Here is a 26,198-nt window from a genome sequence, read left to right as displayed (position 1 = left end):
GTTTTTGTTGTAAAATTGCCACCTTCAGGTTTGTCACTGAGTTGTTAGAGAGGTTGAAGTGTTCTCCCCCAACCTGAAGCAAATACTCACCAGCAACCGCACATCCCACAACAAAAACACTACCCCAGGAACCTATCCTTGCAACAAAGCCTATTGTCAACTCTGTCCACATATCTATTCAAGTGACACCATTATAGGACCTAATCACATCAGCAACACCATCAGGGACTCGTTCACCTGCACATCGACCAACGTGATATATGCCATCATGTGTCTGCAATGCCCCTCTGCCATATATATTGGCCAAATGGGACAGTCTCTATGCAAAAGAATAAATGGATGCAAATCTGACATCAGAAATCATGACATTCAAAAAACAGTGGGAGAACACTTCAACTCTCCACTCCACTCCCAGCTGGACTGCTGCCCAGATGCTTCCCACTCATGGAGCCGAGAAGCCAGGGCAGCTGTCCCCTCTCCCACACTTCCAGCCGGGAGTGGGGAGCCGAGAGTCCCGGGGCGGGGGAGGGAGGGACAGCTACACGGTGCTGAGAGCCCTGGCTCTCAGCCTCTCCACTCCCCCACCCCCCACTGCCCCTCTTCAGTCAGTGGAAGTGCTCTTGGTGAGGACATGCATCACCAACAGAAGGAGAGTAGTGTGGACATATAGATCGATTTAGGGCTGTAATGTAGACATACCCTTAGACTTTCGTTTCAAAAACATGACTCTGCCTATGGTGAAAAGATCACTATGGCTCTGCGTCTCCAGGTGACAGAGAAGCTGATTAAGATGTGAATTTCTCTTTGTGGAGCATCTAGATCCCACCATGACAGGTATTTATTGTTGAGAATAAGAGGACTTTATCTTCTTCGTCTGGGAAACAAACTGATTTCCTTTTGTTTCCTTATTACGAGTATTCCATGTCTCACGTTTCTCATTCGCTAGGCGTGGGAAGACTGATTGTATTGGGGACATATTTAGAGATTTGATCTGGAGTCGATGAGAGACAAATATGACTCACATGGTGTCATTTTTTACAAAGTCATTTTAAGAGCAGACCTCACTTTTGAAAGACTTGGTTTGCACTTAAAAGTTATATCAGCATATTAGTGGCATTGGTCAGGGGTGTGAAAAAAACTGTCACCCTGCCCAATAGAGCAATGCCAACAAACCCCCCTTTATGTCAACTGAGGAATGCTTCTGTAAACATAGCTGATATCATTTGGGGAGATGGTATTCCTGTGCTGACAGAAAAACATTTTCTATTGGTGTAGACTGCATCTACGCTAGGGACCTGTGCCAGCATATTTTCAGTAGTGTAGACGTAGCCTTATTCAGCAACCATGAAGGACTAACTCCCAGGTCCACAAAGGTACTTAGATATGTAAACCTCTTAATGCTAAAGTCCCAGTTTGAGGCACTGCTGCAATGCACAAAACCCCTGCTCAGCTATCACCTAATCCTGTGTTTGCGTAACTGTGCTCAGTGCCTAAATATCTGCTGTAAAAGTTCCCTAGGTGCCTAACTTTTTACCTCTGGGCATTTGCACTGCTGCCTCAGTTTAGGCACCTGGAGGCCTACCTCACACTTAAGTCCCAGTGCGATCCACAAACCAGGAGAACATAGACAAAGGAGCATGAGTTTAATGTGTTGTGTCCAATCTGGCAGGCATGCTCAGAGGCTGCCTACTGAATCGCATCCCATTCAAAATCTGTCTGGAGGAGTTGGCACTACTGCCCTCTTTATAACTTTTAGCCCACTGGTTAGAACATGCACTAGGGATGTGGGAAACCCCACCACAGGGCTAAAAGTTTTAAGGTTGGCACCTCCTCCTTCTCTATCTGTTCGCTGTGGAGCAAGGCCGGCATCTTAATTCATTCTGTCAAGAAATGACTTAGGTATCTAATCTGCTTGACTCCAAGAGAGGAATTCATAGCTGTGTATTGGTAGCAGAGATAGGTGCCTGCCTGCAGCCTGGACTTAGGCATCAATATCTGTGAGAGGGATGGGGTTTAGGACACACTTTTCTCTTGAGTGTCTCTTACTGGCTAGCTTAGATATCTGCCTGCTGGCTTTTGTGGATCCCATTTTTGTAGACTCATAGATTCCAAGGGCAGAAGGGACCATTATGATAATCTAGTGTGATCTCCAGTATAACACAGGCCCTAGAACCTCCAAAAATAATTCCCAGAGTATATCTTTTAGAGAGAAAAAAAACATTCACTCTTCATTTAAAAATTGTCAGTGATGGAGAATCTACCATGATCATTGGTAAATTGTTCCAGTGGTTAGTTCCCCTCACTGTTAAAAAGTTATGCCTTATTTCTAGTCTAAATTTGTCTAGCTTCAAATTTCAGCCATTGCTTTATGTTATACTTTTCTCTGCTGGATTGACAAGCATATTATTAAATATTTGTTTCCTATGTTAGTACCTATACATTGTAATCAAATCATCTCTCAATTTCTCTTCGTCAAGTTGAATAGATTGAGCTCTATGAATCTGTCCCAATAAGGCATATCTCAGGTGCCTCTCTCTCCATTTGCGTTGTGTAGGGAGTCCTAGGGTATGTCTACATTGCAAATGGACACCCATGGCTGGCCCGTGCCAGCTGACTCAGGCTTGCAAGGCTTAGGCTGTGGGCCAGTTTAATTGCAATGTAGACATACGGAGTCAGTCTGCAGACTGAATTCTGGGAGCCTCCCACCTTGAAGGATTCTAGAGCCCGGGCTCCAGCCCAAGCTCAGAATTTAGCCCGAGCCCCTTAGTCCAAATCAGCTGGTGTGAGCCAACCACAGGTTTTTAATCACAATGTAGATATACCCTCTTGGTACAAGAGGGGCTAAAAATAGCAGTGTAGATGTTCCTGCTCAGGCTGGAACCCAGACTCTGAAACTGGGCAACAGAGGTGGGTCTTAAAGCCCAGACTCCAGCCTGAGCAGGAATGTCTACACAATACAAGCCCATACGTGAGCCTGAATCAATTGACCCAGGGCTCTGAGACTTTGTGCCACAGTTGTGGGGAGGTTTTTTTTTTCTTTTTTTCAGTGTAGACATACCATTGGTGTCTACTTAGGCTTTGCGGCTTTCAGTGGTGTTCCAGTGATGTTCTAGGTGCCTATAGATTAGACTTTGCAATGCTGAGGATGGTAACTCCTAAGTCCCTTTGTGGATCCCAACCTAAGTGAACACAGGGATAATCATCCATAAGTCAATCAAGAGTAAGGAGGATGTTCAAAGTTTGATAGCAAACACCATTTAACACCTACAATTCTGCGAGTGGGCTGCAGACTACATTGAGTGTGCCTTTTATCCATTGTTTAGCTTCCCTGAAATGCATTGGATGGAATTTGTTCTGTGGTATATCTACCAATGAAACCATACGAGCTATTTATCAAAGTGATGGCAATGTGGATTCTAATATACTGAGAGTTGAAAAAGCGATCAGAAGTGAAAGCGCCATCATATGTTCACAGTCTGGAAAATTTCTGTCCTGGTACTTGTTTGGATCAAGTCTTTGTTATTGGATGACTGATGTATCTTTAGTTTTATCTTCACTGTGGTTATGAAAGACTAACATGCAGATTTTTTGTGTCTGGGCTAGTACATTTTCATGACAATTTTGCAAGGCTGCTATAGTGTACTTTTTGTGAACATCCGTGCTTACCACATACTTGATATAAACTGTGACTGTATGTACAAGCATATAAATTTGTCAAGCTATATCCACTCTTGCTGGTAAGTGAATTAAATTAGATGTTTTAATTTTAAATTTGAGACTATAAAGGCTTGCCTAGCCTGTTGAAGACAGACATTTGCTAATTGATTGTGGAAAGCAAATGGCATTTGAATTAATTTAATTTCATTTTGACAACTGTTATTGATGTGAAGTGTAATTAAAACAACCTGTCACTTGTAAAACTGTCAGTTATTTGGTATGTCATGTTCAGCCTTTAATGTACAAGGACAAAATAATTGACCTTTGCATCCTTACAACGCTGACTTGGAATTAGTGACTGCAGTTTTATTTTATTTAAACTTCTTTTTTAAAAATAGAAAGCTGGTTGGTTTCCAGTCGGTAAATAGTCTTGTGGAGATTTGTGTAACCATCAGAGCCTAATGATTGTGTAAAATGGAGTTAAAAATACTGCAAACATAAGTAAAGACAAATTTAATAGCAAATGAAGCACAAAATGCACTGTCATTTCAGATTTGCTATGTTCAAGCTTCTAAAGTACCTTGCTAGAATTGTGCTACAATTGAGCCCCAAGATAAGAACTATGAAGTAGCATGATTTTCAGTATTAGTATTAGAATGCAATTGCTTCATGCAGTAAGATTTGATAATTACTAAGATTAAACAACTTGATTCATAGCATCTGCGGAATAAAAATGTAGATCCGTTGAATAGTGCCATTGCATAACCGTTCATACTATGTGCTCAGTGTGTTATTATCAAGGACGTGCCCAAGGCACCATAGTGAGTTACCATTTCTTGTCACTAATGGGATCAGATTCTTGTTGATTTAACAAGACTCATTAGGTGCATATCCCCAACCGGTTTGTGGTGGAAGATGGCATCAAATCTGAGATTGAAGTGGGAGGAAAGAGTATGTGGAAGGGGTACAGGAAAGGTGCACATCCTCCTGAAGGTAACTTTTTATATGTATTTGCACCTGTTTGGAATTATGGCCCACTCTGCTTCTTTTACTCAGGTAATACTGAACTCTCTGCTTCAGCGCATAATCTTGTCTTTGGTGTGATTTTTTGCTATCGTGTTTGTCAAATGCAACAGCATTCTTTCTCAGTAAGTCCATCTCATTCCAATTCTGAAAGTATGGAAAAGGCTCAGATACCCATCAATGAAAAGAAAAGTCTGGACGAGAGGTGTCTTCACATCAACATGTTTGACAATTAATGTGAAAAAATTGTACTTAAAGATCTGTTAACTAGGATATATAACCCCTATATTGTTTGATTCTTACAAATGCACACCTGTCCAGATAGCTATATAAATGAATTTGTAGAAACTGACACCCACACCTACATGCAGATACACACATGTATTCATGTGTACACATCTAGCATAGACCTCCACATTATTTGTTGTTACAATTGTTGTTTAGTGCCTAGAGACCCCAACTAAGATCAGGGCTCCAGGGTGGTAGATGCTGGACATTGCACATAAAAAGAGAGAGTCTGCAACAAAGAGTTTATAATGTAGCTAGACAAAGGTGGGGAGAAATGTATGATACATTGGCTCTTCTGCAATTACTGGCCAACAACTTTCACTTTTTAAGAAATAAATTTCTTTTAGAGTTCCCTTCCCTTGTAAAAACTTGTTATAGCAGTGCTGACTGGAGCCGCCAGGATCCCTTTTTGAGTGGGTGTTCCAGTCCAAAATCAGACATCTTGTCACCCTACTTCTTAGCACAGCTTACCTCTATGCCGGCTAAGCTGTGCTGGCCAGCGTGTTGGGGGTGGAAGTAGAACCAAAACTCTGCACAATCAGTCCCCACCTCTGCCTGCCCACTTCCCTCCCACCTGCACAGGAAGGGAGATAACCTGCCAGCAGCTGCTCTCCCTACTGTGCAGAGTCTGGTGGTTTCTTGTTACACTTCTCAGTTCCCTGCATAGGTGGGAAATCAGGCTCCTCCTTGAGCCCAAAGTGTTTGTATAATACCTAGCACAGGGTGTTTGGGCACTACTGTAACGTAAGTAATGGCGGTTATACAGAGTACAATCTGTAATGATCTTGTGGTTCATTAAATAACAAACCAGTGAATGAAAAAGGAATAAAACTTCAATAAAACAAACTGGAGAGTATCTCTGGTGAACTGCTGCTCATACAGTGTTCCCAACGCCTGCCTCCAGGGCACATCTCCAAATTTCTAAGTTCATCAGACTGTCCCTTATGAGGGAGCGTCTTTAAATTATCTTCTTCTACAAACATATCTTTACACATTGTACTAGTTAAACCTCCTAACTTTCAAAGAAAACCTGGGTGCCCATGAAATCTCTTTGCTGAAGCTACAAATCTTAAAATCATTATTGCTTGTGGTTTCCATCTCCACAGACACAGTTGTGTTCAGTGAAAATAAAGCTGAAAAACTACTTAAAAGGCTCACCCTTCAGTTCTCTTAATTAAACAGTAAATAGTGTTCTTAATCAGGGAAAGAGGTGCTGAGAATCTCCCCAAAGCTTTTTTTTTCTATAAAAAGATCCTTCTATTTTCATTTCACTTATCTTTAAAAATGAACCACCTATCTTTATTTATTCATCTCGAGCTGAAGTTTACTGATCTAGTTTTAAGTCTGAGCAGTTCAAAATTAGCAGCTGTGCTGTGGCAGCCTTCAGGATGCAATATTTTAATTTTGTAAAAGGGAAATCTCAAGATCCCTACATTACTTATGGAATTACTCAGCCAGAAAAAGCTCTTATAGTGTCAATACCTCTTATTTTTAATATTTAATTAATCCACATGTAAGAGCAGATTACTTTTGACAATGGGTACAGTAGATGAAACATGCTTTCATTTTTTCCAGCAAACTAACCTCATTCAGACATGCAAGTTGAAATAATGCTCTAGGTTTGTGTTATTTTCCTTCACCTTTTAAATTAGGGATGTACAAGTAAAGTATTATACTAGTGAAGCATCCAGAGAGAGTTAGCAAATTTTGTGTGTGTGTCATATTTATCTATTATTTGCTGCTTTCCAGTAACTAACCTATTAACTGTCCATCGCAATTCCAATCTTTGGAGAACTGACTGTTTCAGAGTTTTGGCAATGAGAATATATGGAGCCTTTCATATTTAGCTTACCCATTCATATCCGGAGTGGGTAGAGCTAGAAGTGTATTGTTGTTTGAAAAAAGAATGAGGAGTACTTGAGGCACTTTATAGACTAACAAATTTATTTCAGCATAAGCTTTCATGGGCTAAAACCCACTTCATCTGATGCATGCAGTGGAAAATACAGCAGGAAGATATACACACACACACACACACACACACACAGGACATGAAAAAATAGGTGTTCCCATACTAACTATAATGAGAATAATCAATTAAGGTGGGCTGTTATCAGCAGGAGAAAAAAATTGTAGGATAATCAGGATGGCCCATTTGATAAGAAGGTGTGAGTAACAGTAGGGGGAAAATTACCACGGGGAAATAGGTTTTACTTTGTGTAATGACCCATCCACTCCCAGTCTTTATTCAACCCTAATTTAATGGTGTCCAGTTTGCAAATTAATTCCAATTCTGCAGTTCCTCGTTGGAGTCTGTGTTTGAAGGTTTTTTTGGTTGTTGTTGGAGTATTGCGACTTTGAGGTCTGTAATTGAGTGACCAGGGAGGTTGAAGTGTTCTCCAACTGGTTTTTGAATGTTATAATTCCTGACATCTGATTTGTGTCCATTTATTCTTTTGCGTAGAGATTGTCCAGTATGGCCAATGTACATTGCAGAGGGGCATTGCTGGCACATGATGGCATATATCACATTGGTAGATGTGCAAGTGAATGAGCCTCTGATAGTGTGGCTGATGTGATTAGGTCCTATGATCGTGTCCCCTAAATAGATATGTGGACAGATTTGGCAAGGGTTTTGTTCCAAAGATAGGTTCCTGGATTAGTGTTTTTGTTGTATGGTGTGGGGTTGCTGGTATTTGCTTCAGGTTGGGGGGCTGTCTGTAAGTGAGGACTGGACTGTCTTCCAAGATCTGTGAGAGTGAAAGATCGTCCTTCAGGATCCTTGATGGTGCACTGGAGAGGTATTAGTTGGGGGCTGAAGGTGGCGGCTAGTGGCATTCTGTTACTTTCTTTGTTAGGCCTGTCCTGGAGTAGGTGACTTCTGGGTACCCTTCTGGCTCTGTCAATCTGTTTCTTCACTTCAGCAGGTGGGTATTGTAGTTGTAAGAATGCCTGATAGAGATCTTGTAGGTGTTTTTTTTTTCTCCTGCTGATAATAGCCCACTTTAATTGATTACTCTTATTATAGTTAATATGGCAACACTCATTTTTTCATGTCCTCTGTGTGTACATATATCTTTCTACTGTATTTTCCACTGCATGCATCCGATGAAGTGGGTTTCAGCCCACGAAAACTTATGCTCAAATACATTTGTTAGTCTCTATTATTCCACAAGTACTCTTCGTTCTTTTTGCTGATACAGACTGACATGGCTACCACTCTGAAACCTGTTATCATTTGATAGTTGTTTGGTGACCAATATTAAATTAATTAGTGGTCTCAGTTCCTGGTACACAGGAGCATATCTTACCACAGATGCAATACAACCGCATTTGGTGGTAATTTACCTCTTTGTCAGCTTCAAGAGATGCAAATGACTGAATGGGCATTGAGAATGAACTATATTCTCTTACCCTTACAAAAGAAAGGATGAGGCACAATTCTGGAGTGATGAATAAGTTTTCACTGCTGCTCTTTGTGCTTTACATGTCCAGTATATAAGCAGAGAGCCAAAGTCTGTTGGCCTGTCATTTTGCCATTCTTTACAAGCATGAAATTCACACCATTTTAAAAAATAGAACTATTCCAGATTACTCCCTTTTGAATGTTGGGCATTTAATTTTTAACTGCCTGTTTAACATTGATGACTGTCAGCATCTAATGTAACATCTACCATCATATGATAGTGTGATGTTTCCTGGTACCAGGGGTGAAATCCTGTCCCCACTGATGTCAACAGGAATTTTGTTACTCACTGCAGGAGGGCCAGAATTTCACCCTAGATATCAGAAATTAACAGGAAGAATATAACTTTTATTTTCTGTCAGTAAATGATGATTCTGAAATTTAAGGAATGGAATATCTTTGGTAATCTCTGTGCTATATTGCCATTTTAAATTATTTTATATGTTAAGTGAATAGATACACTACACCTAATGTGTGAAGAATATACTCTTTATTCTTATAATGTTTACATTTCTGTAAGCTCTGTTAACAGTACCTTATTTCCCTTTTTAAAAAAAAAACTACTGCATGAGGGGGAAAAACAAACAAATCACCACGACTTTAGGCTATTTTTGTCCAAATTACGTGTGAAGTACAAATACAGACTCTGAGGCTACTCATGTGACAACATTTTGATTGTGTTTTGAAAACTAGACTTTCTTTTTAAAGAAAATGCCTTTCATTAATAAAACAAAATTTGGCAAGTGTCACCCAGAGAAGCAAATTTTGAGTCTGAGGATTAGAAAGTTTGTATTTTGCATTTAAAAGTTTTGAGAGAGTAAATGGTGTTGACATCTAGGTCAAACATATTTTTGTATATTATACATTTAAATAAATCAAACACCACTTCCTTTAACACCTAAGTTTTCTGAGAGGTCTAGCCAAGAGTTGATTCAGCATTACCCTTGCTCATTTTATGTGATATGATGAAACTATAGCTGGAAGTGGTTTGCCTGACTTACTGTCTGCTGGATTTCAGAAAAGAGAAACAATCTATTCAGAGAAGAAGCTTTTAGAGATGTCAGTGGAGTGGAGTAGGGAGAGATTCATTCTTTTTTTATTGTTTTTAAAGATTACTCTTTAATGACGTACTGCTTCTACTGGATCAAATTGCTTATGAATAGATACAGTGCATCAGAAAGAAAAAGAGAGAAATGTTATAACTCAGGTAGTGTCTATGTAAGGCAAGAGGCTAACTGGTATTATTCAGAGGGTGTCAATGATAGAGAGCACTGTTCAGTTATGTTTGGTATCATTTCCTTACGCTTCCTTTCTTCTATTGATTCAGGAACCATAGCCAGTGAAACAAGCAAGGGACTGTTCCCATGAAATAATTGATCAAAACCTCAGCAAACTTCCCTAGAATGAAGCATAATTGTTCAAAGGCCTTTAAATGGTAATCTGCATATTATATTTTGAATGTTTTATTTAGGGTTGTTTGTCTTATCAGACCTTAAATATTAAAATGAAACAGACTTTCTGTGTGATGGTATATAGGTATCATCATAATGCAAATACTTCTGTTTTTGCAATGACTGTCAAAGAAGAATTAACTTGTTTTTGCACTTTGAGTCTAAATACAGCACCACTAGATCAAGAAGAACTATATGGTGTGGTATGGAATTTTTGCTAGCGAGCCTTGAAATAAAATGTAGTAGTCACTTGCCACCTATATATATCTCTATAGATAGATATAGATAAGTACTCCTATATATGTATACAGTTAAGTACTCCCACCACACTAATTGTGGTTTATAAAAATATACACAATTATAACCCAAAAGGAAATAAAATAGAAAAGGCAATTGTGATATATAGTTTAGAAAGAAAGAAAGATAGAATGAAGTTATAAATGCTTACAAATAAATATAGTATTCATTGATAATTTGTGCACTGAATTGTAGTTAGTAGTGAAGACAATCAGACAGGGGAGAATAGACCAAATTGAAATTTTTCAGCCAGAAATTTTTAGGCAAAAATGGAGATTTGGCAACACCAAAATGTTTTATGAACTTTGAGAGGTTTTTCTGAATTGTTTGTCAAAAGAGAAACAAACAAAATTATTGGAATAAGTCTAAACCATCAATTCTGGCCTAAAACTCTCTGAATCTCCACATTCTCCTTAATATTCTTCCAAAAATAGAAGCCAATATTGCAACTGCATTTACAGTAATGTATTGTCAGAAACAGCAGTAAACTTTATCTGCTGCACTTGAGAAATTGCTTAAGCACTCATTAAATCTATTTGTAGGGTCAGTTTTTTTGGAATTTTCCCATTTTAAACCTGTGGGTTTAAACCTGCTTTGTTATAGTGGGTCACCCTTAGCAAGGGTTTGCTAGAGAAAAGCCTTCTACAAATGAATTAATTGAGTGGAATTCCTAGCAAATTGCTTTGACAGTTGTGATACAGCATGGCCAGAGGGCAGCAGGAGAGTGTTAGCAGGGAGCCTTATTCCCTGTAAGGGGAGGAAGGTTTGTTATAGATTAACTAGAGCACCTGAAGCCAATTAGAGCACCAGCAGTCAGTCATGTGATAAAAACCCCTGCTTCAGTCAGACAAAGTGGGACGTTGGAGCAGGAAGGTTTGGTTGGAGCAGAGAGCAGTTTGAAGGAGTTGGAGAAGAGAATAGTATTGAAGGGAGACAAAAGGAAAGTTTGGAGGAGTGCTGCGGTGGGCTGAGAAATCCAAAAGAAACCCTAGGTAAGGGGCACCTGGCTTGTGTAAAAGGAGGGCAAGAAGCCCCTTCCCAAGCTGAAGGGCAGGAGAGGGAAGCAGCCCAGGGGAAGGAACCTCTAGTTCAAGTGGTTCACCACAAACCTCAGGGCCCCTGGGTTGGGACTGGAGAAGAGGGCGGGCCCAGGTCCCTCCCTCTCCACTCCCCTCCTCAAGGACACTATTGGGGTAATTAAAATACCGGTTCAGAGGCAAGCAATGGCACCCTGAACCTTCCCCAAAGAAGAGAAAGCGTGAGACCCAGCATAACAGTACCGGCAATTTGTCACACAGTGTATTAGGTGTCTATGTAATTTTGATTAATAGCCAAAGTATTTTTTCCACATTTTCTCTCTCGAAAGTAAAGGGTGAAATAAAAGAGCTAGTCCCATCACTACATGGGCTGGGGCTGTGGGAGTGGGTTCATAATGCTACCTCTTCCTCACTTCTTTTAGTCTATTTCCTGGGGCACTGTGATAAGGCATGTATAATGCATGCTCAGCTATGGGAAGGCTCCTTGTGTCCTTCCTTTACCACACACCAGCACAAATGTCATGAATAATCTGACTCAAGTGTTTCTTTGTATTCATTTACACAAGAAAAATATATTGTGACATGGCAAATCTCTGTACAATACTTGTTAGAGGGATGGACTATGTAGTCTAAGATTATAGAATCATGGAGATGTTGGGCTGGAAGAGACCTCAACAGATCATCTAGTCTATCCTCCCTCACTTAAACTGGGTTAAGTATACTAGACCTACATGTTTATTGGGGCCACAAGATTGTCATTATAGAGAGTTTTACAGTTTATTTTAATTTACTAACAGAGAGGGGGAGAGCCTACTCTTCCCTTATCTGTTGTTCTTAAATGATCATCCTGCTGTCTTTCTTTCCCAGTGGTCATTTCATTATGTAATTATCAAAAATTGCATTGCAGAATGGCATCTAAAATAGTGTAAGCTTTTTAAAAGGCTATTATTAAAATAAACTCTCTGAAACTCTGGGGTGAACAATATAAAATCATGTAGCCTGTCCTTCAGGTTGGCAGCTTGATTCATAACAAAATATACAGTTGCAATAAGGGGGAAAGTGTACAATTTGAAAATCTACCTCACCATTTCTTTTTCTTACCCAAAATTCAGTGAATTATATATTTTAATGTAAAACCTGTCACCATAATTCATAGCAAACATATTGGTATAGGATGTTTTTCAACTGTATATGATTTTATGGCTATGACATACATTTATTATATTACTGTGAAACTGGGACTTTTGACCTCTGTGACTCTCACCAATTTGGAATCTTATTGGAGTTGTGTTGTGAAAAATTGGCACTTAAAAAGCTTCCCACCTTCGAGGAGGTGGAGTATTGAAGTGGACGGGAGAACACTCTCCCCTCAGCTCATCGTGTCTTCACCAGACCTGATAAATCGATGCCCACTGCATCAATCGCAGCAGCACCGATTTAGCCTGTAGCGAAGACAAGCCCTAAGTCAACTAAATAATGGCAAATTTGAGGGGCAGTTATTAAAAAGGGAGAGCAGTCACCATCTTGACTACTTTATCTCTGTTGTACACCTTCCCCTGCTCTTTGTCTGCCTTTTTCGTAACTGTTAGAAATTAGACTGATGCACTCTTTTCAAGGAGTTAGAGATTATGACTTAAAAAAGGGATAATTCGCAGCCTGAAGGGACTTTGATAAGATTGGCAATTATCTAATAAATGCTTGAATGACTAATAGTATTCCGGCTAACCACTACCGAACTTTTTAAAGATCTAGTTGCCGATATTCTAACAGCTATGTTTCAAAACTATAAACCTTTGGGCTGACTATCCTGTAATTAAAATGTTGTTAAAGGAGAAGACTGGAGAGATAAAGTGACAACCCAATTTTAACTGATGTTTCAAGTTGTCAGTGTTATTAAATGTGTTTCATAGTCTGGTTATTTTCCTGGAAACTACATTTCCTAGAATTGCTGTCATGTTAATGCAAAATTTCAAGTTTTATACATCAGTAATGTAAGTAAATGATTTTAGTCACTGTAAATTGAGGTTGATTCTAGTAGGTTTAAGTTGGTAAATTCAGAGATTGATCAGCAATGCTTCTTTATAGTGAGGAAAAACCAGTCAGATTGTTCGTTTGGTAAAAATTACTTTGGTGTAAAATGCTTTAGATATTAAATTGGAAGAGAAGACTGTTTATCCAGCCTTTGCTATTATATCACCACGTTAAGATTGTATGGAAAAATGATCCCCTTAACACAGAAATATTTTGTTAGCATCAGAAAACTTGAATGGAAGATAGTCATAAACCATAACTTTAGCCTTTAAACATACAATTGGGGAGAAGAAAAGTCTTTTTATATAGTTTCCTTCTCTTGTGGAATTTTAGTCATTTCTGTAAGATCGGAACCTTAGTAAATTTGAAGGATTGGAGAGCACCTGGATATTACGTGGAATGAGTGCTTGAACTAGAAGGAACTTCCTAATCACAGTTCAGTAAGTAAAAATCACAGATACCTTTAGGAAAAATAAAAGGAGGGCGGGACCACAGGTGGACAGTCTGTAATCCAGTTGCCACATTTCATCACAATTGCCTGATACCCTACCCTCACCAACATCATAGCTGTTGGACTTTCCCACAAAACCCTCTTTATATCTGGCCCAACCATTAGATGCTTAGTTCAACTAATAAGTTAGCAGTACTCATGGCATCTGCCTGGCCTCTTGTCTATATTGCCCTAAAGTCATTCCTATCTAAGAGCTTTTCATGATCTATGTGACATGAATATGGAGGTCTGACTCTGTTCATTGTTGACTCCACATCTCAAAAATCACCACCACAAGATCCGGTCTCAGCAGAGAGAGCAAGGATTTGATTGGAGGTGGAGCTGATCTCTTTGTTTTTAGAGGTAGTTCCTTCTGGTCAGGATCAAGGACAATTGTCAAGGAAGCATGAGTGAAGCTTGCATTGCCATCGTTCTGTGGATTAATTGAAGACAATAATCTCAAGGTCAGTCAATGGCAGTTTGCTTTTATGACCAATAAATTCATACTTTAAAAAAAAGGTTTTCAGAAATTTTGAATGACTTATCAGTACAAATATTAGCATATTAAAACTATCAAAGCTGAATCTTTTCGGAAGTAAACAGCATGGCAAATAGACTCATGCCTATTAATCATCTGATGTTCCCTATATTTAGACATACAAGTTTAATTTCCTCTGCACAGTTTGGTACATGGTCGCCCTTCAACCATCAGTATGAAAGAAGGTTGACATATTTCCATTTGAAGATGCCGTTTTCAAAACTGAAAATGTATCACTGTTAATAAATTTTATGCCACTTGCTACATTTTTTGTTTTGTTGTTAAACTGTAGGAGCTTTACAATATGCAAATAGTGTAATGTATCACAATTGTAAATGTTAGTAACAGTTTAGTAGTATTCTAGCAATGGGCTATTAATGGCCGTTGCATTAACTATTTAAATATAAGATTGGTATGCAATTACAGCATCACATTTACATTGCATTATTTAATTCTTCCAGTATGAAAGATTTTACCAGTTGGAGAGGGATTCATTCATATACTTAAAACTGGGAATGCTGGCAGACTTGGTAATATCTCTCAAACAAGTATAACTTTGGACTGTATCTTCACGGTATGTTAAAAAATAATTTAAGTAAATCACCACATCATATCCGAGAGATTTCTTGTCTTTTCCAATGTCATTTTAAAACTGGAATTCTACAATGTGAAATAAGAGTAAACGTCTAATAAAGACACAGAAGTGAGAAAGTACAGAACTGAAACAGTGAGATGCTTTAGTTTGTTCTGGGATACTGCTGCAAACTATTTAACATCATGTGCAGTACTACTATAGCTAAGCATATAGCTATACTCAGGGACATATATATACCTACACAGAGCTAAATCCCAGTGAATCATACTGCAATTGTAGAGTTTAGCTCAGTGTGTTAGCCTGAGATTCAGCCTTCTTCTGAATGTCCTGCTTTTGGTCTCAGGGGGTTTAAATGGAACCTTCAGCAGTTCTGTTTATTAGCACTGGAAGTTTAATTTATGTCTCCTCGAAAATAATTTTAAAAAGCCTTATTGATTAAATGTGTTCTGGGACAAAACATCACCATTTGTAATTATATAATAGACAAATTTCCATGTTTGTTTTTGAGATTAATGGATTCCACAAAATTCAAACATAGATTGTTCTTCAGTATGCTGGTGCCTATTGTGGAGTGTAGAGGCCACTGTTGCACCTGAAGTCAAATGGATTTTTCTCTAACATAAATAGGTGTGGAGTACACTTTTATTTCAACAAAACTCTCTAAATTACTCCTGCATGATGTTGTACTTGGCAACATGAATAAATCTGATGAAATCACTAATATGATGTGGTTCTATGAATTGACAAGTGCCATCTACTTCTTATTTTTGAGGAGGATGTATTGTTCAAGGTCGATTGTTAGCTTTTCTATAAATTGAGTTTATAGACGCTTACAACACTATTCTCATTGTAACATTTCTCTAATGGTAATTCTTGATTTCTTTATGTAAATCTACCTCACTGCTTGTCATATCACCTCAAGTTGTGATCTTGTCAGATCTAATAATCTGATCAGTGTTAGACCTGGTCAGCACTTGGATTGGTGACTACCAAAGAAAGCATAGTTGTTTTCCAGCACCGCTATCTGTATGAGGATAGAGAGATTCTTCTGTATTGAAAGTCCTGACCACTTGGTTTTGAGGGGCTGTCAAAAGGGACTCCATATTACAGTATGGGGAGAAAGTCACATTAGTGCATCCTCTTAAGAGACAGAGCCCTGTCAAGAGGGCTTCAGTGAGGAGCCCACAAATGTTAAGGCCAACTTCAGCACCGAGTTGGAAGAGAGCAAATTACCTTATGTTCTCACTATATATCTGGCTTGCTAGACACATGTTAAAAGGAAGAAATAAATGTCTTAGCGATACATAGATTGAAATTATAAATGACACCTTTCTGGCAAGGTGATGATTGTCACTTTGTAATTGAAGATTGAGATTTATGGCTTATAAATCCATTCATCACTCTATAGATTCCCATTTGTGAATTATTTATTATGCTACAGGTCAGGCAGATCAGATGTTGTGAATGTGTCTGGTTGAAGATGTAGCTGACATTTTGTTTCGTGGTCACACGAGAAGTTACTGTCCAGCAATTTCATGCTATCATTTACTGTTAGTCACCAGTTAGTTCAGTTGTCAGCTCTGATTTTCCAGGACCATATGCAATATTACAAATCTATAATTGGTTTTTTTGTGAATGATTTTGAAGTGTTTCCTTTGTATTGGCTTTATTACACGGCTATATAATTGTATCTCTTTGCAATTAGCATATGTGATATGCTCATGCATAGGCAATAGTGGTAGTGACAGGCTGGAGGGAGTTCTCCTGAGCTTCTTGTTAAAATTCCATCGTAACTTTCAAGGTACTTTGGGGTGGTTTCCATGCTTCTGGTGAGTCCACCATCTCTTTGGATCTTGCAAAATCATCATCTCCATGAGTGACTTTGACTCATGGGAATCATAAAAATTCTTCTGAAAAGCAACTTTTACCTTTAGAATGACTCAAATTGCACTAAGTATCAAGTATTCAAAAAAAATGTGAGGAGGATAATACTAGGTCTTCACCCCACCGCATTTCAAATCACACAAGCTGAACACTGTGCTGTGCTGTACTGTACTGTCCATATGTAACACCAACAGAGCCTGGCCATCGGTGAGCAGGATGGAACCAGGAACCTCTGGAGCTTAGTGCATGAGCCTCTACCATATAAGCTAAAACCCTGGCTGTTCAGTAAGGCTGTCGAGTAGACTGATTTTATCTCTCTCTTTAAGTATTCTTGGTGCCACTAGATGGGACGGAACACCACAACCAGGTGGTATACAGGTTACACATACACACCAATATTTTACAGCAACAAATTAATAATATTTGCAGTGTGCGGCACATTTATTTGCCAGTCCATGGCTTCTTGGTTACATAAGAATATTTTTGGTATAAAAGACAACCAGTAGATTAGATAGCCTCTCCTGTCTGCAAGTGCCTGAACGCACACATATCACAGCTAAAGGAAAACGGGATTTTTTGAAACGTCTTTCTTCAAAATATTAGCAACACCTTGCTGACTATGGATGTTGTAATACAAGAGTCAGCATTTTGGGATAAAAACAGTTGTAAATTTTGACCTAAACTCATGCTGTACATAGGTACAAATTTCAGTTTGTCACAAATAACTTGGACTCTAACTCACTAAAAATTATGCCTCATTGATTCTACACTTAAACTCAATATTTTAGTGCATGTGCTGAACCAGACTGGATTGCACTTGTGCATTTTCTCATAAAGATTCTCAAGTCCTGTTACTGAATTTTGCCTTTACTATAGAGTGGTGAGTGTGTGGTTTATTTTCATATGAGGCATGAAAGGATCCTAACAGCTTTTTGGTACAGTATGTACCTGTTTAATTCCATGATTGTGACTTTTGTGCCCTTGGTAGTTCCTAAGGCTCCACAACTGGAGATTTGGATTAAAAAAAGTAAATTTTTGTATTTGGAATAATTTGCAAGCTGCAAAAGAGGAAATTCTTTGTGATTTTTATCAGGATAAATATGCACTGTTACCGGACATAGCTGTTAGTGTCTGAACTTGCAAGAAGCTGCTAAATTTGCCAAGAAGCATTACCAATTAAAACAGTTAATTAACAAGAAGCTATGTTAAAATTACTTTGGGGTTGAGAGAGAGGAGAGAGAGCATTGTAATTAGAAAAAGAAATCACAGCTGCTGTTTAGAAATCTGTTAAGAAAGTTTGCAGGTCTGACTACTGGAAGGAACACTGCATTGCAGATATGCTTCTTTCATTCATTCATTCTCTTCTCAGTTTTTTAGGAAAGATCTACTGAAGTCTTATGTGTCACAATTTCCAAACAATATTGGTTACCCTAAACTAATTTTTTCTATGTCCACATTACATAGATGGTTCATAGTCATCCTGTGATTGACTAATACACCCAGGTCTGTCTTTCTCCTCTTTTGTTTTAAAAAATGATGATACACATTGGAGTAAACCAGGAATGTATGTGTGGATGTGTTGTTGTGATATCTGATCAGAAATTCTGAATTAATTGTATCTGATAAAAACTGGCATAGCTATCCAGAATTATGAGTACCTGGTTTCCAGGCAGGTTCTCCAAGTCAGTAGGGGCTGCCATGTTTTAAGTTGATTTCTAGATGGCAGCTTGCTTCTAATGTCACAAGCAGACTTCTGTGAAACTGCAAGGATACCCTGAATATCCATTTTACTTGTTGGGGGCTTCTTTTAAAATGTGTAACAGCTCCAGGTTTCAGACCAAAATGCCCAGTTTAGCAGTCTCTCTCTGAATACAAACTACCAGTACACCCCCGAGTTGTTTTATGCTTATTATGAAGTTAGTTTCTCCAGGAGGGGACACTTTGCCTACAGCATCACTTTGTAATATTGCTCTGAATTAAATCCTCATTTTTTTTGTATTATTTGCTTTCAGTGTCTTTGTAATTTTCCTCCTTAATACCCTGAGAATAGAATTTCTTTGCTTATTCTCACTGTGGCAGTCAAGATCTGCTGGTGTGGTCTTGCTGCTGTTTTCTGTAGACTATCCTGTACTGGCAGGAGAGTTTGCCTTTGGAACTTATGTCGCGCTGCTAGAGCTGGAGCTTCATGAGTTTCAGGGTACCATGTAAGATGCATTTATTTCACTTAACTTTTGATTGATTTTGTTGCTGCTCACTGCTGGTACTGTACTGAAGCTGTGTTTTTATTATTGTAAGCCCCTAGATGCTCTGGTGCTAGGCAATCTGGAAATGTTTAAATAAATGATATTGATTTGTTCCTTTTCCCGCTTGGCAAACATTTTATTTTGCCATATTTCTAATGCTATCTGAGGCACCGTTTATTGCCTTTATTTTCCTCCTTACTTATGCCTTGGCATCATACAGTGGAGGGGGGCATATCAGTATCTAAATAGAACTACCTAGATAGGAGATGTTCACAAGAATATGTATTGGGGCCTCTTATTTGTTGGTTAACTGCCACTAAATGGCATCAGAGGAAACTTGCATTGTATTGTGATGTGTTCATCAATAATACTTGTTTGTACAATGATTTGTCTCAGAAAAACAAGTATCAGATTTTGTTTTCATCCCAGTAAATGTAACTTATCAGATAAGTATCTTATCCTGTTCTGACCCCTGAGGAATCAACTGGATGAACTTGGTAGGTCTCTCCATCTTCAGTTTCTGTGATAGGAACCATAAGTATTTAGACATTCTCCACTTGATTTAAAGAGTTTTATAATTTGGGCCTTAAGTGGTTGACAGTGGTCCTTTTAGATTTGTTTTAATTTGATAAATGCAAGTATATTTCTTTTCTCCAGTAGGGAGAAGAGAATATTTTCAGATAGGGGGACAATCCTTTCTTTATCTTAATAAAGACCCCCTACTGGCCCTTGAATTGGTTCCAGAAACTTACTTGCAGTTTAGTCACGAGTTAGAAACCTGTTTGGGGATTTACTCCGATAGTAGCACAAAGCAGAAGGCTGTGCTGAAGGAAGTGAAATACAATGGCAGCTGCAGGTTTTTGGAAATACAGTAGAGGTATAAATATGGTTTCCAAGAAGTTTATAGTAGTTGCTGTGAGAACAGAATGCTTTTTTTAAATATAGTAAGTGTAAATCTGTTTCTAGTGAGACCTTCTCCCCCAGTGACCCACTTTTTCCAGTGAAATAATAAAAGGCTAATATTTAGATCAAAACAATGCTTCCTTGTCAATACATCCGTTTACTTTTACAACTTGTGAATAGTTGTGTGGTGGGTTCCCTCCTCCCCTACCTGTACTGGTTTATTATAGTTCCAGAAGATTTACATTTTTTTCACTGAGTCTGCACTGTTTCTTTAATACGGAAAAACTTAGCTTAAATCTTGCATAACAGTTAAAACACAATTTTCTTGGGAATTTTTGTTTGGGTCTCAGGTCATGCTTATGTAGGGCCTTAGCTGGAGCTGGCTGACATTTTTTCATAGAAAAGTTTTTCAGCTAACATGAAATTTTTTATTTCAAAATTATGGGGAAATGCCTGCTTTGCAGTTTCTTACCTTTTTTCACTTAAAAACATGGAGAGAAGAGTGGGGAAAAAGTTAAAAAGTGAGAGAAAGTTACACTTGACATTTAAGTTACTTTTTCTCATTTTTAAACTTTCTCTCTTCAAATGACAAGAAAAGGACACTCATAGTAACATTTTGAATTTTTTTCCAATGCAGAAAAATTTCAATCTTTTCACTGAAAAAAATTCCCCCTCCCCCAAAATCCAAAACCCATCCTTTATTTTTTGTTTGCAACTTTTTGTCATCTCCTCACCAAAAAAAAGGCCACTTTTGGCAAGCTTTAGTCTGAGCTTTTTCCTCTCATGTAGGAAACACTAGGTCTGGGAGTGCTTTGAAGCGTCTGGAGGGAAAATGGGTGCCGCACATTGCTCACCAAAAACTCTTTCTGCTAACTGCAGAAAGGAAGGGAAATTGAAGAGTGTTTCATCTAGTCCCCTTCACTTTGAAGGATGGGGGTTGATATATGCAGTCTCTATATGGGCTGAAGAGCTCAATAGGGTCCTAACAGTGTGGAAAGTCAAGAATACTACATGGAAAACTGGCTTTTCCAATGGCAAGCCTACATGGGAAGTGAGTAAAGCTAAAGTGAACTAAGGCCACTGTGGCTTAGTAAATTCACCTTGAGCATGTAAGTATTTTAATAGGCACTTAGTACAAAATATTTCTTACAGTATAATATTCAGGTTATCTGGACTGCAAAGCACCAATTGCCACAAAAATAATGTTTGCAACATTGTGTCAGTGAAAATCACTTTATACTCTTCTTGAGATCATAATATACATCTCATCCTCTTATACTAGTGCAAGGGTAGGCAATCTATGGCACATGTGCCGAAGGTGGCACGCAAGCTGATTTTCAGTGGCACTCACACTGCCTGGGTCCTGGCTCTGCATTTTAATTTAATTTTAAATGAAGCTTCTTAAACATTTAAAAAATCTTATTTACTTTATATACAACAGTAGTTAAGTTATATACTATAGACTTATAGAAACAGACCTTCTAAAAACATGAAAATGTATTACTGGCACGCGAAACCTTAAATTAGAGTGAGTAAATCAAGACTCGGCACAGTACTTCTGAAAGGTTGCTGACCCCTGTACTAGTGGTAAACAGAAGTCCTACTCACATCCATGAAATCAAGGGTCCCCAATGCGGTGCGCACAGGTGCCATGGCGCCCATGGGGGCATCTAAATGCGCCCAAGTCTGGGCGGCGGTCGAGCATCTGCTGAAATGCCGCCGAATTTCGGCAGCATTTTGGCGGTGATGTCTCTGGATGATGCTGCTTGCCGGCGACAAGCGACGTCATCCAGAGGTGGCGTCGCCGAATTTCGGCAGCATTTCAGCAGATGTTCGACCGCCGCCACGGTCCTCCGTCTGGTGCCCTCCAGACGAAAAGTTTGGGTGCCACTGCATTAAATAGTTTATTTTAAAATGTAATGACAGTAACTTATGAGCTTTAACCTCTGGAGATAATGTTTGGGCAATTTATTTTATATTTATTTATTCATGTAACATAATGTGTTCATGACAATTTTCAGACAAATATAAGCAACGAGCCATGATCTAAATTAGACATAATACAGCAAGAGAGGAGAATATGGCAATAAATACAGAGTGATGGAGAGGGGACTGGACAGATGAGGGTTAACAACAGTGAAAGACCATAACGAAGTCACACCTCGGAAGGCCCTTTTAATGCTTCTACTCTCATGTGTTGTCTCAGCTTCTTCACTAGATCAGCACCTGGTAACTCAATAAATCCCACTGGGTGCCCAATACTTAATTTTACAGTTTGCCTGATTACGTAATAGTCTTCTCCACTGATCTCTGACCTGATTCCTTCATTCCTGATTCAACTGATTTACTTGATAGTTTTATTAACTACAGTTGCCAGTAATTTGTCTTACTAATCATTTTTCTTTTAATACATTGCATCATTTTTGCTACCCATATGCTTTTAAACTGCCCATTTATATGGATTATCTGCTATAAATATGTTGTGGCTCATTTGATTCTCTGCATAATTAATTAATTGCTGCTCATTTGATTCCCTTAATAACTCATTTGCTGTCACACAATTAACAAACTCTTTGATTCCTTATTATTTACTGTCTTTTGAATGTCTGAATTAATTGACTGTTTAAATTTGCTGTCTTGCTAATATGACACCAAATTAATTATGCTTTGATTAATCAACTGCTTACTCATCACTTACCTGTAAAACATCCGTGCCTACCATTCTAGCTGTATTGATAGGTACTTTGTTTAGTTATATTACAGTGAGGGGGACAGAATAAGGAAGGAGGGAAACAAGGTGGAGGTCAACCATGGAAAACTAACAAAAAAAGGGTTTTAGAAGGGATTTGAAAAAGTGAGAGTTTACCTGGTAGGGCCAGGAAGGAGGCACAGGTGAAGTAGCACTATAAATATACTAGATCTTTGCTGAAATTGAAAGAGTTAATGAAGCATCATGGGAAGCCTTTGATTCAGAAACAGTCATTTTTGCCTACTTTGTGGTTCTTTAAACTATTTTGCCCTCTTTCTTTATTACCAAGGATTTTTCTGTGAAAAGAAGTTGTCTCTTACTCATTGTCAGGAAATAAAAATCCAAAATAAATTTAAAAAAACCAATATGTCCTGTTTTAAGAGCAGAAAGGATTTTGATCCTTTAAATTACACAAGGATGCATGGCATCACTGAATTTATCTTAATATCTGCGATATACTAGTTTAATCCTTGGTGTTACGAGTTTTGTTCTATTCTGAATTCTTCCATACTATACTTAGAGTAGGGTCAGTGTGTCCTATTGTTAAATAATTACGATTGTTGCTGCTTAATAAGTTAGTAAAGGTAAACTTTCCTCCACTGCTGACACTCATTGTACTTAGTATTCTTTGATTGCCAGCCAGTTGATTTTTTTTTCTCTCTTTTCTCTGTCTATTGGGCAGTCAGTTTCTTTCTCGGAGGAAGCCTGGGGAGGCAGAACCCTTTCCATTTAATTACTGCCTTTGACTCCAGCTTCTTATCTTTCTAAAGATACCTCCTCCTGCCTACCTAGTCTGTGCATTATGTTCTACATTGTGTTCTGTCCTCATAGCTACAGAAATTTTGAGTGTGTGCGCATTATTACATATTACAAATGCATTTCTGAACAAAAATGTTTATTAGACTGGAGAAGTACTAGGTACTAAGCACTTGCTTAATTACTTTGATGAATTTAGGCCTTAGTAAAGTTCTCCTGAGAGATTTGCTGTTGCAAAAATAGATCTTTCAAGCAGAAGTGTGGCCTTCTAAATTGAAAAGCAGCTTTTTAAAAACTTTAACAGGTGGAGTAGATTTTTGTGTATTTATTATAAAGAAAAATGTATATCAAACTACAAGGATCTTCTGTAACTATCAAAGAAGCTGAGAGGTCTAGGTCAAAGCATGCCCCTCAAGCACTTGTCCTGGTTTACTTCTGTTTAACACCCATTTTTATGTCAATGTAAATCCATAGATTTCAGTAAAGGTACACCAGCATAAAGCCGGAGTAACACAGTGATGTTTTCTTTAGTCTAATTTATTAAATAGAGAAGAATCACATACAAATGCAGGATTGTCTATTTGTTGAAGAGCCTATCCATGAATAAATCACATGATTTTTCCATTGGTTGAAGTAGTGTTGGGGGAGGAGAGTTGAGTCAGCTAAAATACAGCAATGGCTTCCTTTCATCTACACTGCGAGTAATGCTCACTGTAGCCACTCATTTCCATATATGCTGCTATTGGATAGAGGAGGAAATAGTTTGAGAAGAAAAGTATACAAGGTGTTAAATATCAACTGGATCTGTAGAAGCAGCAAAGAGTCCTGTGGCACCTTATAGACTAACAGACGTATTGGAGCATGAGCTTTTGTGGGTGAATACCCACTTCGTCGGATGCATGTAGTGGAAATTTCCAGAGGCAGGTATATATATGCAAGCAAGAATCAGGCTGGAGATAACGAGGTCAGTTCAGTCAGGGAGGATGAGCCTGTCTTCTAGCAATTGAGGTGTGAACACCAAGGGAGGAGAAACTGCTTTTGTAGCTGGCTAGCTATTCACAGTCTTTGTTTAATCCTGAGCTGATGGTGTCAAATTTGCAGATGAACCGAAGCTCAGCAGTTTCTCTTTGAAGTCTGGTCCTGAAGTTTTTTTGCTGCAGGATGGCTACCTTTAAATAAGGTGCTAAAGAAATTTAGCGGTCTATTTGCATCATCGATCATATTATTTGTATACCATTGAATCAGTGGTTGCAGTTGGCACAACTCAGGGGGAGGCAGATTACCTTACCAGAAACCATTGACTTCTCATCCTTTTATATTGTACCTAAATATTAGCAATTGGTTTGTTTTTGTTATTGTTTAAAAATGTTTATATAATGCTGCTGCATATTTGCCAACTTTTAAAAACTATAAATAGGGACACAGCTTTTAATCTTGAAATATACCAGACTAGGAAAGAGCATGGTGGGGTTTTTTTTAACAACAGTGTGGAAAAATGACTAACTTGTAAATAGGGAGAGCAGACATCTGATGCTGTTTTCCTCTGTCCATTTAGAAAGAATTGGTGTTGTGTGTGAAAGTAAAGTGTATGAAGAAGTTTAATATTAGACAACTTAATGGTCTAAATACCAAATAAGAATGTTTCTCAACAATAAAAATATATAGGAACTGTTGAAATACGATCTACCTTAGCAGCAAAGCACTACCCATGGCTCACTTCCAAAGTGTAGAGGAGGAAAGTTTGAGAAGAAAAGTATACAAGGTGTTAAATATCAACCGGATCTGTAGAAGCAGCAAAGAGTCCTGTGGCACCTTATAGACTAACAGACGTATTGGAGCATGAGCTTTCGTGGGTCAATACCCACTTCGTCGGATGCATGTAGTGGAAATTTCCGGAGGCAGGTGTATATATATGCAAGCAAGAATCAGGCTGGAGATAACGAGGTCAGTTCAGTCAGGGAGGATGAGGCTGTAGTAATGCTCAGAACAATATGATTAGGCTTGGAAGGATTAGGTTTGTATCAGTAAATGTTGGTAAACATCAATTTCACTGTATACACACAATCAAAATTTACGGATAGGCAAAATAAAAAAAGTTGCTTGAGAAGTTTAGAGTTTGATTTAAGGATATTTATTTTGTGTATTTTGACATGTGATGTTGACAATTTGTGTTTTTAACTGTTATAAACAGGGCTGGCTCTAACTTTTTTTCCACCCCAAGCAAAAAGAAAATATTTTTTTTAAATAAGGCACCGCTCCGCTGTAACACTCCCTCGAGTGCTGCCCTGCCCTGCTGAAGCAACCCCACCAAAACAACCCCCCCGAGCGCCGTGCTGCTGCACTGTAACAACCCCCCCTCGAGCGCCACCCTGCCGCGCCAAAACAACCCCCCCAGCGGCGCCCTGCCCCGCCGAAACAACCCACCACCGAGCTCTGCACCACACCGTCGAAACAAACAACCCGCAAGTGCTGCCTGGCCAAAACAAACAAACAAAAAACCTGAGCACTGCCCCACTGAAGCAAAAAACAAACAAACGCCCCGAGTGCCGCCCCACCAAACCAAAAAAACCCCAAACCTTGAGCACCGTCCTGCCACCTGAAGTTTGGCCACCACTTACAAGCTGCTGACCCAAGCACGTGCTTGGTCGGTTGGTGCCTGGAGCTGGCCCTGGTTATAAAGCTTTAACTTTTTGAATTTCAAAGGCTACTGTCATTAAATAATTATTGTGTGGCTTCCTCTCTCCCCCATAGTCTGACACACCCTCCCAATAATTTTCCACAAAAGTGAAA

At 38.7% G+C, this 26,198-nt stretch overlaps 1 protein-coding gene across 5 annotated transcripts in view; it reads left to right on the top strand.

Annotated features, from left to right (window-relative positions):
- Nucleotides 1-26,198, top strand: part of TRAPPC9 (trafficking protein particle complex subunit 9) — an 840,301-nt gene that overhangs the window by 531,891 nt on the left and 282,212 nt on the right. Inside the window, exon 22 of one of the 5 annotated variants that reach the window (XM_050940632.1) lies at nt 9,762-9,863. The exons of the other annotated variants lie outside the window; for them this stretch is intronic. Within the exon in view, the coding sequence (XP_050796589.1) occupies nt 9,762-9,802 (41 nt within the window). The 3' untranslated portion in view covers nt 9,803-9,863. Of the gene's footprint in view, nt 1-9,761; nt 9,864-26,198 lie in introns of those variants that run through there. 5 annotated transcript variants of the gene reach the window in all.

Source organism: Gopherus flavomarginatus, chromosome 2, assembly GCF_025201925.1.
Source record: "Gopherus flavomarginatus isolate rGopFla2 chromosome 2, rGopFla2.mat.asm, whole genome shotgun sequence".
NCBI classification, from domain to species: Eukaryota; Metazoa; Chordata; order Testudines; family Testudinidae; genus Gopherus; species Gopherus flavomarginatus.
The sequence above is the reverse complement of the archived record's forward strand: the minus strand, read 5'-3'. Positions and strand labels throughout refer to the sequence as shown.